General features: G+C 38.3%; 1 protein-coding gene across 1 annotated transcript; it reads right to left on the reverse strand.

The window, feature by feature from the left end:
• Nucleotides 1–12,228: 12,228 nt before the first annotated feature.
• On the reverse strand, nt 12,229–12,498 carry LOC308653309 (non-histone chromosomal protein HMG-17-like; the record flags this gene model as incomplete). The annotated part of the gene is made up of 1 exon (XM_081301912.1): nt 12,229–12,498. One exon carries the CDS (start codon nt 12,496–12,498, stop codon nt 12,229–12,231), a length of 270 nt encoding a protein of 89 aa, XP_081158038.1.
• Nucleotides 12,499–15,344: the final 2,846 nt, after the last annotated feature.

Here is a 15,344-nt window from a genome sequence, read left to right on the forward strand (position 1 = left end):
CTGCTGACTCCCAGAGATCGCCTGGTGACGCTGCCCCGACAGCTGCAATTGCAGCCACCACTACTGCTGACCTGCTGCCTGCTGCTAACAACTACCACCACTACCGCTGCTACTATAGCCTAGAGGACTGCTTGGGGGTGACTCCAGGTTTGGTTGCACATGGCTGCACCCATTTTGAGACACCAGCCAGGGCCTGGAGCCTGGGTGCCAGCAGGTTTACCACCACAAGAGCCTCTGTCTGGGAACTCCAGCTGGGACCTGCAGGTCCAGTGTGAGGGTGCCTTCAGGTTGGGAGGAGCCTGGGGTCTTCCTGCTGAGAGTGCTGGTGGCCCTTGTCTTGCTGCTGCATCTCAGGATTGCTCTTTTGCATGAGTGTATCGCTAGTGGTCTCTCTGCAAGTAGGAGCAGCATTGAGATCTTGGAATTGCAGCGTGGCCAATCCTGAGGTATCTGAAGCCCAAATGGGTGGGATAGAGACTGGGTTTACTAGAGCTGATCTGGGTTTGGTGATCCAAGCTGATCTGGGTTTGGTGAGAGACATCAGAGACAGGGCTGAGAAACTGTTGAACACTGACAGAGACAATTCGACTTTCCAGCAAGATTTGTTTTATTTTATTTTTTGATTCACTGAACTCTGTACCATATTTGGAACAGGATGCTTTTTATGCATCAGTATGTGGAGGTCGATGATGTATGAATGGTGTTTTTGCATTTTTGTTGTATTCCTATGTCTTTAATTTTTTCTCTTTTTGTTCGCATTTTTTCCTCTCTCTTGTCTAGTTTCTTGGATTTTCTTTACAACTTTTCTCCAACCAACAGCCAATCTCTGTCGGCTCCTCTTCCAGTCTTCCTGTGAATTTTTACTTCTAGCTTCTCTCTTCCTCCCTAGTCAATATTTCATACTACACTACCTCTGTTCTCTCATCTACCATTCGAAATTGTAAACTGTTTTAACAAATATTCTGTTTGTACTATAGATAGTTATTAAACTTATTATTTTGGTTTAATGGGAGAAAGCAGTAGACACCTTAGTGGGAGCTATTAGGTTTAAATATATATATTGTGTACATAGGGTGCTATTGATATTGTTCTCACCAGTAAGGTGAAGTGCTGGAAAACTTCAGGGACACTATAAGTCTACAGGGTAAAATTTATCCTGCCTTAGATCCATATTTTTAGATGGGAAAACACACTAACAACATGAAAAAACAAGGGAATAAAGCACCCCAACAAACCAAGATGCTTCAACAACAGAAGCCACTGATAACACAGTAGAAGAAATATTCAAAAAGGAATTCAGGTTGTATATAGTTAAATTGATATGTAAAATAAAGGATAGTATAAGGAGTGAAATTAAAGAAAAAATACAGGAAGTGAAAGACCACTTCAATAAAGAGTTAGAGATGATGAAAAAAAAAAGCAGAAATCCTCAAAATGAAGTAATCAGTAAACCAAATTGTAAATTCAATAGAAAGCATCACCAACAGACTAGACCACTTGGAAGACAATGAAGACAAAATATATAATCATAAAAGTAGAGTTGAACATGCAGAGAAGATGATAAGAAACCATGAATTATGGAATAACATTAAAAGACCAAATTTAAGAGTTATCAGAATAGATGAAGGAGCAGAGATACAAACCAAAAAATGCACAATCTTTTCAATGTATAATAGCAGAAAATTTCCCAAACCTAAAGAATGGAATGGAATACCAAATACAAGAGGTTTACAGGACCCCAAAGGTACAAAATTACAGCAGACCCCCACCAAGACACATTATAATGAGAATGACTAATACACAGAATGAAGATAAAATCTTAAAGACTGTGAGAGAAAAAAAATCAAATTATATACAGGGGGAAACCAATTTGGATCTCAACTGATTTCTCAGCCCAGACCCTCAAGGTTAGGAGGTCCTGGAATAATATATTTCAATCTCTGAAAGAAAACAGATGCCGGGCTGGGGTTGTGGCTCAAGCGGTAGCGCGCTCACCTGGCATGCATGCGGCCTGGGTTCGATCCTCAGCACCACATACCAACAAAGATGTTGTGTCCGCCGAGAACTAAAAAATAAATATTAAAAATTCTCTCTCTCTCTCTCTCTCTCTCTCTCTCTCTCTTTTTTTCCTCTCTCACTCTCTCTTTAAAAAAAAAAAAGAAAAAGAAAACAGATGCCAACCAAGAATTTTATATCCAGCAAAATTAAGTTTCAGATTTGAAGATGAAATTAAAACATTCCGTGATAAACAAAAATCGAAAGCATTCACAACTAGAAGAAAGCCTACACTACAGAGCATTCTCAACAAAATATTCCATGAGGATGAAGTGGAAAAAAAAAAGTGAAAACCAGCAAAGGGAGGATCTACACTAAAGGGACATTCAACCAAAGGAGAAACTAAGACAAATCAAAAACCAGAAATAAATCAAAATAACAGGGAATACGAATCATATCTCAATAATAACCTTGAATGTTCATGGCCTCAACTCATCAATCAAAAGATATAGATTGGCAGATTGGGTTAAAAAGCAAGACCCAACAGTATGCTATTTTTTTTAAAAAGAGAGAGTGAGAGAGGAGAGAGAGAGAGAGATTTTTTAATATTTATTTTTTTTTTTAGTTCTCGGCGGACACAACATCTTTGTATGTGGTGCTGAGAATCGAACCTGGGTCACACGCATTCCAGGTGAGCGCGCTACCGCTTGAGCCACATCCCCAGCCCCGAATATGCTATTTTCAAGAGACTCCCCTCATGGGCAAAGACATCCACAGACTAAAAGTGAAAGGATGGGAAAAAAACTTATCACTCATGTGGATTGCATAAATAAGCAAGGGTTTCCATTCTTGTTTCAGATAAAGTAGACTTCAAACCAAAATTAATTGAAGAAACAAAGATGGACATTTCATACTTCTTAAGGGAAGTATATATAAGCAGGACATAACAATTATAAATATTATGCCCCAAACAATGGAGCATCTATGTACATCAAAAAAACCCTTCTCAATTTCAAGAGTCAAATTGACCACAACACAATAATACTGGGTGACTTTAACACATCTCTCTCACTACTGAACAGATCTAATAAATGAATTCAGCAAAGTAGCAGGATATAAAATCAACACGCACAAATCAAATGCATTCCTATACATCAGCGATGAATCCACTGAAAGAGAAATTAGGAAAACTACTCCATTCACAATAGCCTCAAAAATAAAATAAAATACCTGGAAATCAATCTAACAAAAGAGGTGAAAACCTCTATAATGAAAACTACAGAACACTAAAGAAAAATTGAAGAAAACCTTAGAATATAGAAAGATCTCCCATGCTCCTGGATAGGCAGAATTTATACTGTCAAAATGGCCATACCACCAAAGCATTATATAGATTTAATGCAATTTCTATTAAAATCCCAATGAAGACTGACTTCATAGAAATAGAAAAGGCATTCATGAAATTTATTTGGAAAAATAAAAGACCAAGAATATTGGTCTTTTAACTGCTTTAGCTAAAGCAATATTTAGCAAGAAAAGTGAAGCAGGAGGCATCACAATACCAGACCTTAAACTGTACTACAGAGCTATAGTAACAAAAATGGCATGGTATTGGCACCAAATAGACTTGCAGACCAAAGGTACAGAATAGAGGGCACAGAGACAAACTCATATAAATACGGTTATCTTATACTAGGCAAGGGTGCCAAAAACATTTACTGGAGACAAGAAAGCATATTCAACAAATGGTGCTGGCAAAACTGGAAAATTGACAAAACTAAGCAAAATGAAATTAAAACCTCTATCTCTTACCCTGTACAAAAATTAACTCAATGTGGATCAAAGACTTAGGCACTAGCACAGAGAACCTGCACCTAATAGAAGAAAAATTGGGCCAAAATATGCACCATGTCGGCCTAGGATCTGACTTCCTTAACAAGACTCCTAAAGCACAAGAAGTAAAATCAAGAATCAATAAATGGGATGAGTTCAAATTAAAAAGCTTCTTCTCAGCAAAGGAAACAATAACATGAGAGAACCTACAGATTGGGAGAAAATCTTTACCACATGCACTTCCAATAAAGCATTAATTTCTAGGATATATAAAGAACTTAACAAACTTAACACCAAAAATAAATAAATAAATAGATAGATAAATAAATAGCCCAATCAATAAATGGGCTAAGGAACTAAACAGACACTTCAAAGAAGAAGAAACACATTGATCAACAAATATATGAAAAAGTGTTCAACATCTCTAGCAATTAGAGAAATGCAAATCAAACCTACTCTAAGATTTTGTCTCCTACCAGAATACCAATCATCAAGAATACAGGAAACAATAAATGTTGGCAAGGATGTGGTGAAAAATGTACACTCATACATTACTGGAGGGACTGCATATTGGTGCAACCACTTTGGAAATCAGTATGGAGATGTCCTCAGAAAATTGGGAATGGAACCAGCATTTGACGCAGCTATCCCACTCCTTAGTTTATACCAAAAGGACTTAAAATCAGCATACTATAGTGATGCAGCCACATCAATGTTTATAGCATCTCAATTCACAATAGGTAAGCTATGGAACCAACCTAGGTGCACTTCAATAGATGAATGATGAATGGATAAAGAAAATACAGTATATATATATACACACACACACACGCACAATGGAATATTGGTCAGCTTTAAAGAAGAGCAAAATGAGAGCATTTGCCAGTAAATGGTCGGAGTTAGAGAATATAATGCTAAGTGAAATAAGCCAATCCCACAAAACCAAAGACCAAATGTTTTCTCTAATATGCAGATGCTAATTCACAATAAGGCGGAGGGCACTAGGAAAGAATAGTGTTACCTTAGATTAGGTAGAGGGAAGTGATGGGAGGAGAAGGGAGGGGATGTGGGGACAGGAAAGATAGTAGAATGAAACAGACATTATAACTGTATGTATATATGTGACTACATGACCAATATGATTCTGCACACTCAGAAAAATGAGAAATCATATCCCATCTATGTATGATATATCAAAGTGCACCAATGCGTTCTACTGTCATGTATAACTAATTAAAACAAATAAAAATTTTTAAAATAAAAAAATAATAATTGCTGGGGCTGGGGATGTGGCTCAAGCGGTAGCACGCTTGCCTGGCATGCGTGCGGCCCGGGTTCGATCCTCAGCACCACATACAAACAAAGATGTTGTGTCTGCCGAAAACTAAAAAATAAATATTAAAAAATTCTCTCTCTCTCTCTCATCTCTTTCTCTCTAAAATAATAATAATAATAATAATAATAATAATAATAATAATAATAATAATAATTGCTGGTGAGGATGTGGGGAAAAGATATGCTTATACATCGTTGATGGGACTGCAAATTAATACAACCACTTTGGAACGCATATGGAGATTTCTTAAAAGACTGTGATTGAAATGACCATCTTACCTAGCTATCCCACTCCTTGGTATTAATCTAAAATAATTAAAATCAGTATACTATAATGACACATACATACAAGTGCTTAGAGCAGCACAATTCATAACAGCCAAGTTATGAAACCAGTCTAGGTGCCTACCAACAGATAAATGGTTAAAGAAAACATGGTGTGTGTGTGTGTGTGTGTGTATATATATATATATATATATATATACACACACACACACACACACACCATGGAGTTCTACTCAATCATAAAGAAGAACAAAATGTCATTGATGGTACTGGAGAACATCATACTTCGTGAAATAAGCCAGACTCAGAAAGTCTAGGGACAAAACATGTATGCTTTCATTCATATGTGGAAGCTAGAGAGAGAAAAATGAAATAAAAAATGGGGAATCTCATGAAAATAAAAGGGAGATCAGTAGAATGTAAGCAAGGGTCAAAGGGAGGGGAAAGGAAAGAACTGGGGAATGAAGTTGACCAACTCATGCCATGTGCAAGCATAAGTACTACACAATACATTCCAATTTTATATATTAATACAATGTACCAATTAAAAATAAATATATAAATAAATAAAAGGAAAACCAATAGAGTAGAAGAAGAAGATCAGGAAAGGGAGGATGGATGGAAAAAGAAAGTACTGGGGATTGAAATGAAAGAACCTAGGTTATACACATTTATTTTAATTTTTTATTTATTTTTAAAAATATTTTTAGTTGTACGTGGATACCATACCCTCATCTTGTTTATTTAGTTTTATGTGGTGCTGGGGAGAGAACCCAGTGCCTTGCATGTGCTAGGCACATGTTCTACCACTGAGCCACAAATTCAGCCCTGTTATATGCATTTATGAATATTTAAAATTAACTCCATTATTATGCATAACTATAATGCACTAAAAATAAAATAAATGCTAAAAAAAGAAGCAGGACATGTGGTACTAGATTGATAGATACCATTTAGTGCCAAAAAAATAGATACATCAGATACACACCAAAGCACATCATCAGGAAATTCCAGGACACTGGCTGGGTGTGGTAGTGCAGGCCTGTAATCTCAGCATTTCAGGAGTCTGAGGCAGAAGAATCACAAGTTTGAGGTCAGCCTCAGAAATTTAGTGACCCTCAGCAACTTAGATAGACCGTGTCTCAAAAAAAAAAAAAAAAAAAGGAAAAAGAGCTGGGGATGTAGCTCAATGGTAAAGCATCACTTCATTCAATCCTCAGTATCAGAAAAATAGTAACAACAACAACAACAAAAAGTGCAGAGGGGGAATAAACAAATGTTTCTAACAGAGGAGAAATGAAGTCAGTAAGTTCCTGGGATGTTGGTTAAGGGAGATATTAGAATGATAGTTGAAATGGGTGTAATGAGACCAGTTTTGAGACGGTAAAAAGTCTCTGGGAAAGTCAGGCATGGTGGCTCACACACATAATTCCAGTGACTTGGGAGGCTGAGACAGGAGGATCACAAGTTTAAGGTCAGCCTTGGCAATTTAGAGAGCCCCTGAGCAATTAAAGTGAAAGGGTTTAGGAATGTAGTTCAGTAGTAAAGCACCCCTGGGCTCAATCCCAGTAATAATAATAATTAATAACAACAATAATCTCTGGGATAGATTTTTTCTTCAATATAAACCCCTGATAGAATGCTTGCTGTGAATTAATTTTCTTTCTTTCTTTCTTTGCACTGGGGATTGGACCCAGGGGTGCTTAAGCCACATCCCAGCCCTTTTTATTTTTATTTTTTTATTTTGAGGCAGGGACTCACTAATTTGCTTAGGGCCTCACTAAGTTGCAGAAGTTGGCTTTGAACTTGTGACACTGGGATGCTGGGGTAACAGACATGTGCCACCACATCCAGCTATGGATGAATTTCTTTAGTGACCCTTTAGACAATTAGTAACTTAGGTTTGTATTACTGCTAAGTAGGTAGGACATTAACCAACTTAAAAAAGTCAAGTGAAAACTGTAGGAAAAATACAAATTCATTCTAGAGAAGTAATCCTCATTTATCTTATGGTTTAAATCTGAATTAATGAATATACTAAAATACTAATCTAGCCTAAATCCAATATGAGTGAAGTGTAGGAAGAGCAATAGCAAGGATGCATATGTAAATAGCAGCAGTAAGGGAAGAAACCAAAGGGCCCTTCTTCTACATTAGGGTGTCAATAGATAATGCCCACACATTATTTAGATATATGGAAGATAGCAAAAATAATAAGCTGAAAATGTAAAAATTTTCCTTTCTTCTCTGGGAAAGGAAAAATGGTTATTTAGAGGAATGAGATCTTGAATTTTTCTTTTATTTATTTATTTATTTATTTTTAGTTCTCAGCGGACACAACATCTTTGTTGGTATGTGGTGCTGAGGACCGAACCCAGGCCGCACGCATGCCAGGCGCGCGCGCTACCGCTTGAGCCACATCCCCAGCCCGAGATCTTGAATTTTTCTAAAAATTTCTTGAAAACTAATTGATTCTTTAATAAGGTACAAAAATTAACACTGAAAAAGAAAGAAGTAACTTTTTCAGAAGAATGAGAATCTACCTGGTCTGCTCTGCAGAGAATCCAGGACTGGGATGCATTGAACATAGAACTGGGAATCCAGGTTCTGGTAGCCCCAGTGGTGATGAAGAGAAGTAGAGAAATGTTCAGGTGAGTGGACAAGACATTTTTCAACTTCATATTACTATTCCAGGACCACACAATCAGGTAATTTTTGCACTGTGTGTGTGTGTGTGTGTGTGTGTGTGTGTATGTATGTATGTATGTGTGTTATCGTTAAAGCATCGTCCAGGTTTCATAAATTGACTTCCAGACCACTCACATATAATCAAATCAAGCCTTTATTGAAGCACACAGGTGGCGACTAACCAGAACATAGAGCCGTTCCCCTGATCAGCCCCAAACAATAGCAAGGGCGCTCCTTATAAGCCTGAAAACTGCAAAAGGGAGTTTGGGGGTGTAGCCAATGCAAGCAAGCCAGGTTACAGAAGTAATAGAGTGCAGTCAAGTGGAGGGAAGCCTAACCAATCACAGTTAGCCCGGTCACCCCAGTTACAGAAACAGAGCCCTGTTTCCCTAGATACAGAAACAATGCCCCATTAGGTAGTTCCGTGTTCTTAAAGGTTTCTATAGCAAAAGGAAAAGAAGATCTTGCCCTGGTCAGGACCCTTGTACTTGGCATGGTTGTTTTACAAAATGGAGTTACTAAACAAAATGGGGTCTCTTTGGCTTGATATCACATGTGTATGTGTGTTAATAGAGGTGGAACCCAGGGGCACTCTACCAATGAACTATACTCCAGCCCTTTTTAATTATTTTTCATTTTATTTACTTATTTATTATTTTGGGTCAGGGTCTCACTAAGTCACTTTGGAGTCTCACTAAATTGCTAAGACTGGTTTTGAGCTTGCAGTCCTCCTGCTTCAGCTTTCCTGGTTGCTGGGATTATAGGCATGCACTGGAATTATAGGCATGTGCCCCATGCCTGATCAACTTATTTATTTATTTATTTATATTTTTGAGACAGAGTCTCACTATGTTCCCCAGGCTGGCCTTGATTTGAGGTTATAGGAATGTGCCACAATACCCAGCTTCTCCCCGTTTCTTATCACATCCCTAGCTACTTGGCCTCATCTCTTCCATATTTTAAATATCTCCACTTCATCTTATCATTTAGCTCTCATTGTTGTTCTTCAGTATATATTTTTTTCTTGTATGGTGATAGAGATTGAACCCTGGTATGGTTCATGCTAAGCGAGTGATCCACCACTGAGCCATACCCACACTATTTCTTCAGTTTCTCCTCATCTCTTCTCAGTAAGTACAAATAGACTTTTAGCCAGTTTTTGCCTTTTAACCGGTTAAAAGACTATTTGTACTTACTGAGAAGTAAGTACAAATAGACTGAATTTGTGGCTCGGTGGTAGAACATGTGCCTAGCACATGCAAGGCACTGGGTTCTCTCCCCAGCACCACATAAAACTAAATAAACAAGATAAGGGTATGGTGTCCACCTACAACTAAAAATATTTTTAAAAATAAATAAAAAATTAAAATAAATGTGTATAACCTAGGTTCTTTCATTTCAATCCCCAGTACTTTCTTTTTCCATTTTTTGTGATTTTTCAATCTTTATTTTTCTCTACTGATAAGAATTCTCTTTTTTAAACAACAATAACAACAACAAAGAATTATTTTGTTAAGGGTGGGGATATAACTCAATGGTAGAGCACTTACTTAGCATGAACAAGGGCCCCTGGTTCAATCCCCAGTACCACAGACACACAAAATTCTTGTTAAACTCAACCATAATCACAGAGTCTCCCTCTCTCCCCATCTCTAAACATGTGATGGCTTGTTCATTTACTGACTTTGTGAGAAATAGAAATTCCAGTGATCCAGGGGCTCAGGTTGTGGTTTAGCGGGAGAGTGCTCACCTACCACATGCAGGGACCTGGGTTCAATCCTCAGTACCACATAAAAATAAAATAAAGGTATTGTATCCAACTACAACTAAATAAACAAAATATTAAAAAAAAAAGAAAAGAAATTTCAGTGGTCCATTTTCAGAATACAGTATTTAGCTTAAAATGTAAAATTACTTGGGGGGCTGGGGATGTGGCTCAAGCGGTAGCACACTCACCTGGCATGCGTGCAGCCCGGGTTCGAACCTCAGCACCACATACAAACAAAGAAGTTGTGTCTGCCGAGAACTAAAAAATAAATATTAAAAATTCTCTCTCTCTCTCCTCTCTGTCCTTCCCTCTCTCTCTCTCTTTAAAAAAAAAAATGAACTGTAGATTCCAATCATACAGGATTTTCTTTAAAAAAATAAAATAAAATAAAATAACTTGGGATATAAGAAAAGCAACTGGAGTGGAGAGCAGAGTAGGAAGGTATAAGCAGTTAACACTGGAGTGTAACAAATGCATAGTCCCTTGAAAAACAGAAGGTAAAAGGAAAGGGGCCGGCCTTTCCAAAAAGATAAACTATACATGTTCCAAAATGCACTCACCCGAAGAAGGTCTTCCTGATGCAAGACAACAGGGGAGGTAGGGACAACTAAAGGTGCATTTCTTTAAATAACCCAAGAGGAGACAGTAAAACCTAGGTGATGTTTGGGAAGATACTACACCCCATGTAGTCAGCCAATGAGGAATCAAGGGAGGAACCCTGTGCACTAGGGAATTAAATGCTGATGGTAACTGCTCTAGGTGTGCCAGCTCATCCAGACACTCGATCTTGCAAGACCATCATTAAAAGCCTTACTTTCTCTGTATCTTTTGTTTCTCAGTCCATTCTTTGGGTTTGGATAGATGAGCTTGATTCTCACAATCATCATCACCATATTTAACATTTATTGAATACCTAATATGTGACACATTACTATAAGCACCTTATATGTAGTTTCATTTAATCTTTACATCTGCTAATTTTGTAAAAAGTACTTATTTTTATCCCAGTTTCACTATTGTGAAAACCAGGGCACTGAGAGTTTAAATAATTTGCTCAAGTTTAGAGCTAGTAAGTGGAAGAGCCAGAGAGTTTGATTCTACAATCCTTGCTTTTAACTTATATTCTAGCTACCTTTTAGAAATACATTAATTTCAAATTTTTTAGAGTGACTTATTGTATTCTTACCAAGTGGATCAAAAAATCTATCCATCCATTCACTAAATATACATTTATTCTACCAGAACATCATGAAAGTTTATTTCAGATGTAACAGCAATGTTAAAATAGACAAGCTTAATTGTTTTTTTTTTTTTTTTTTTTTTTTTTTTTGGTACCAGGCATTGAACCCAGGATTGCTTAACCACTGAGTCACATCCCCATGCCTTACTTATATTTGATTTAGAGACAGGGTCTCACGGAGTTGCATAGGGCCTCGCTAAGTTGCTGAGGCTGGCTTTGAACTGGTGATCTTCCTTTTTAGCCTCCCAAGCCACTAGGATTATAGATGTGTGCCACTACGCCTAGCAACAAGCTTAATTCTGTTTTTTTTTTTTTTCAAGCCAAACTGTATCCGGCTTTCTTAAAGGTATTTTTCATAAACAATCATAATATTTCAGACAAGACATGGGCAGATAATCGTTAACAGTATACAACAACTTTTTCCTTCTTGGGTAGGCCACCAAAATCAGAAAGCCACTGAGTAAGCTCTGAGTAATGAAAGTTTAGAGTGAGGGTTGACATTTCACATTTACATGTTGTTTAACAACTTTTCATGAGTGACCTTGACTTTCTGAAAATGGCAGAATTATTAATCTGAAGATCCACAATGTAAAGGAACTGCTGCTCTTCTGAGGGACACTAACCATATCAGTGATATCATGGAAAGTTCAGATTGCCTGACACACTGGTAAAGCCAATTTTGGAGAGTCAGGTCCTTACAGGTCTGAGTTTAGGGGAGTTAACTCTATGTGGATGGCAGAGGGGGAGAGAAGGACATAAAGATGAATTTGAGTTTTCCATATCACAAAGCATTTGTGCCAAGGTTGTTATGTGTGTCTACATCAGGGAATCCCTCCTCCTGGGAGCCAGGAGGAAGGAAGTCTCTCAAAACTAGCAGGGAAAGGTATTTTCCCCCTCAGCAATCCAGCTTTGGAGACATTCTAGTAGTGACATATGCTCCCCACATCCCCAAATAAGAACAAAGTATTCTGTGTGCTAATAACAAAGCTTAAAAAAAAAAAAAGCAAAATGGAATTCTGCATTTTTATAAAACTTGATAAAAAATAGTACTTCAAACTGTACAGTCACCAGAAAGACACAGTTATCAAAAAGACACACTCCTTTTTACATCTGCAGCACCTCCAGCTCTCTGTGCCTGGTCTGTTTTGGCAACTCCATTTTCTGCAGAGTTATTCTCATCCTTGCCAGGGCCAGCTTTTCCCTTTTTTCCTTTGAGTGCCTTCTCTCCCTTATTGGCAGGGGCCTTTTTAGGCTTGGGCTCTGGCTTTGGAGGAGCAGGTTTAGCAGATAACCTTGCGTCCTTCACCTTGGCTTTATCTCCTATAGCATCCACTTCAGCCTTTCTCTTGGGCATGGCTGGGGGAGGCAGGTGCTAGATGCTGGGACGCAGCAGCCCATGGCTTTGGTTGGTGTAGGGGTCATTCTTGCCTCTTCTTCACACTGCTCCACAAGCTTAATTCCTCTTTTTTTTTTTTTAATTTTTAAGTTGTAGATGAACACAATACCATTGTTTATTTATTTAAAATTTATTTTTTAGTTTTAGGTGGACACAATATATTTTACATTTATGTGGTGCTGAGGATCGAACCTTTTTTTTTTTAAGATTAATAGCAATTTATGTCTCAATTGTATTTTTATTAAAGAGAGAGAGAGAATTTTAATATTTATTTTTTAGTTTTCGGCGGACACAACATCTTTGTTTGTGTGTGGTGCTGAGGATGGAACCCGGGCCTCACGCATGCCAGGGGAGCACGCTACCACTTGAGCCACATCCCCAGCCCAGGATCGAACCTTATAGGTGGTGCTGAGCCTTACATGTGCTAGGCAAGTGCTCTACCACTGAACCACAACCCCAGCCCCCAAGCTTAATTCTTAATTGCACAATAAATACTTATGAAATACTAAATACAGTTAGATTTTTTTTTTTTAAAGGGAGCTGGGTTGTAGCATACTTGCCTAGCATATGCAAGGCCCTGGGTTCCATCCCAAGCAATGCAAAAACAAACAACTTCCAAGAGAATATGGGTTGCTGGAAAATATTATGAGTAAAAATGTTGTAAACAATTAAGTATATAAATCGTGGGGCTGGGGATGTGGCTCAAGCGGTAGAGCGCTCGCCTGGCATGCGTGCGGCCCGGGTTCGATCCTCAGCACCGCATACAAAGATGTTGTGTCCGTCAAAAACTAAAATAAAATTCTCCCTCTCTGTCTCTCTCCCTCTCTCTCTCTCTCTCTCACTCTTTAAAAAAAAAAAATGTATATAAATCTGGTGTGGTGGCCCGCACCTATAATTCCAGCTACAAAGAAGCCCTAAGTAGGATGATCACAAGTTTGAGGCCAGCCTCAAAACTTGGTGGGACCCTGTCTCCAAATAAAATAAAAAAAGACTTGGGTTGTGGCTTTATGGTAGAGTACTACTACTACTGGTTTCAATCAACAACAACAACAATAATAACAACAATTAAGGATGATGTGGTGATGTACACCTGTAATCCCAGTGACTTGTGAGGCTGAGGTAGGAGGATTACAAGTTCAAAGCCAGCTTCAGCAAAAGCGAGGCACTAAGCAACTCAGTGAGACCCTGTCTCTAAATAAAATACAAAATAGGGCTGGGGATGTGGCTCAGTGGTTGAGTGCCCCTGAGTTCAATTCCTGTACCAAAAAAAAAAAATATATATATATAGTACAATGAAATAAAAATATTTCAATATTCTATGTGAAAGGAGTGAGAAGTTTCAACTGAACTGTTTTCCTTTTTCATTCTTGCAGTAATTTTAATCTTCAAGATGCCATTAAATTGCCTTGTGCTCTACAGAAGCTCTTCTTCTTTTTTTTAATACCAGGGATTGAACCCATGGGTACCTGATCAATGAGCCTCATACTGAGCCCTTTTTATTTTGAGACAGGTTCTCTTGCTAATTGCTTAGGTTCTCACTAAACTGGTGAAGCTGCCTTGAACTTGCAATCCTTCTGCCTCAGCCTCTCAAACTCCTGGGATTACAGGTGTGTGCCACAACACCTGGCTCACCTGTTTTATTTTCTAAAAAGTAAAGCCTGCCTGGCTTAAGTCCATAGGATACAATACCTTCCTTAGCAAACAACCTGTTATCTGCAGGGTAAATGCTGTCCCAAAATACAGATAAGCACACAAGCTACTCTGAAGCAGGACTTTAGTGACATTTACACAGACAGATCAGATCTCAGAACTCAGGAAGATAATGACAATTCCCCTCAACCATAAAATCAGTTAAGAACAGCTTCCACTTAGAACTGGTCAGCTTGGGCCAAAGTGATCTAGCAATGTCATGAACAATGGGGACTTGAAAGTCTATTGTCATCTTGCTGTACTCTCTGGAAATGTCCTTGGGACACCCTAATGAAATTGGAGAGCAGAAGAGGTACATTGTCCCTTTCTCTGAGAGGACCCAATCTCACCCTTGATAGTGTCCCCTTCTCCCCATTTCCTATCCCTTCTAATAAACTCATGCTTGTTATTCTGAGTGACTTGTGTGAAATCGTTCGCTCTGCTCAGGAGAATCAGTGTTTGAAGGGGGGGCCTCTGAGCTGGCTTGGTTTTGTGGCAGTCCCTAGCCCTGTAACACCACCACTCACAGCTTGATCATTTTACTTATTTACTACTTATTTGTTTATTTTTTGTGGTACTGGGAATTGATGTGGCTGTGTCCCTGTAGTATGCTGTTTTTAAGTCCTTTGTTTATAGACCGAGGGCCTTGCTCATGTTAGATGAGTGCTTTACCACTGAGCTACACTTCCAGCTCCATTATTAAGTTTGATCTCAGCTGTTTATGTGCTTTGTCCATTTTTCTATGGGATTATTTAGATCATTGGTACAAAACATAGCCTTTTTTCTTTCATATGTGTTCTATTTTGTCTCTAGATTACCTTTTTGTGACTGAAAGCTTGGTCCTTGTCCCTGATGCCAATCTAATAATGAGGACATGGTTTTGAGAAAAAGGAAAAAAGTTTATTGCTTTGCTAGCAAAGGAGAAACACAGGGGACTCCTGTCCCAAAGGCTGTAATTCTATCTGTAGAGGTGATTCAGAGAAATGAGATTAGGGAGGAGAGATCAGGAAGGAGAAGATCAAAGAAAAGAAGATCAGGATGGAGAAGGTTAGAGAAAAGAAGATCAGGGAGAAGTTCAAGGAAAAGAAACACTTAAGTTTCAAAGCCACAAGGTA

This window comes from Spermophilus citellus, assembly GCF_964194105.1.
Source record: "Spermophilus citellus genome assembly, chromosome: 7".
NCBI lineage: Eukaryota > Metazoa > Chordata > Mammalia > Rodentia > Sciuridae > Spermophilus > Spermophilus citellus.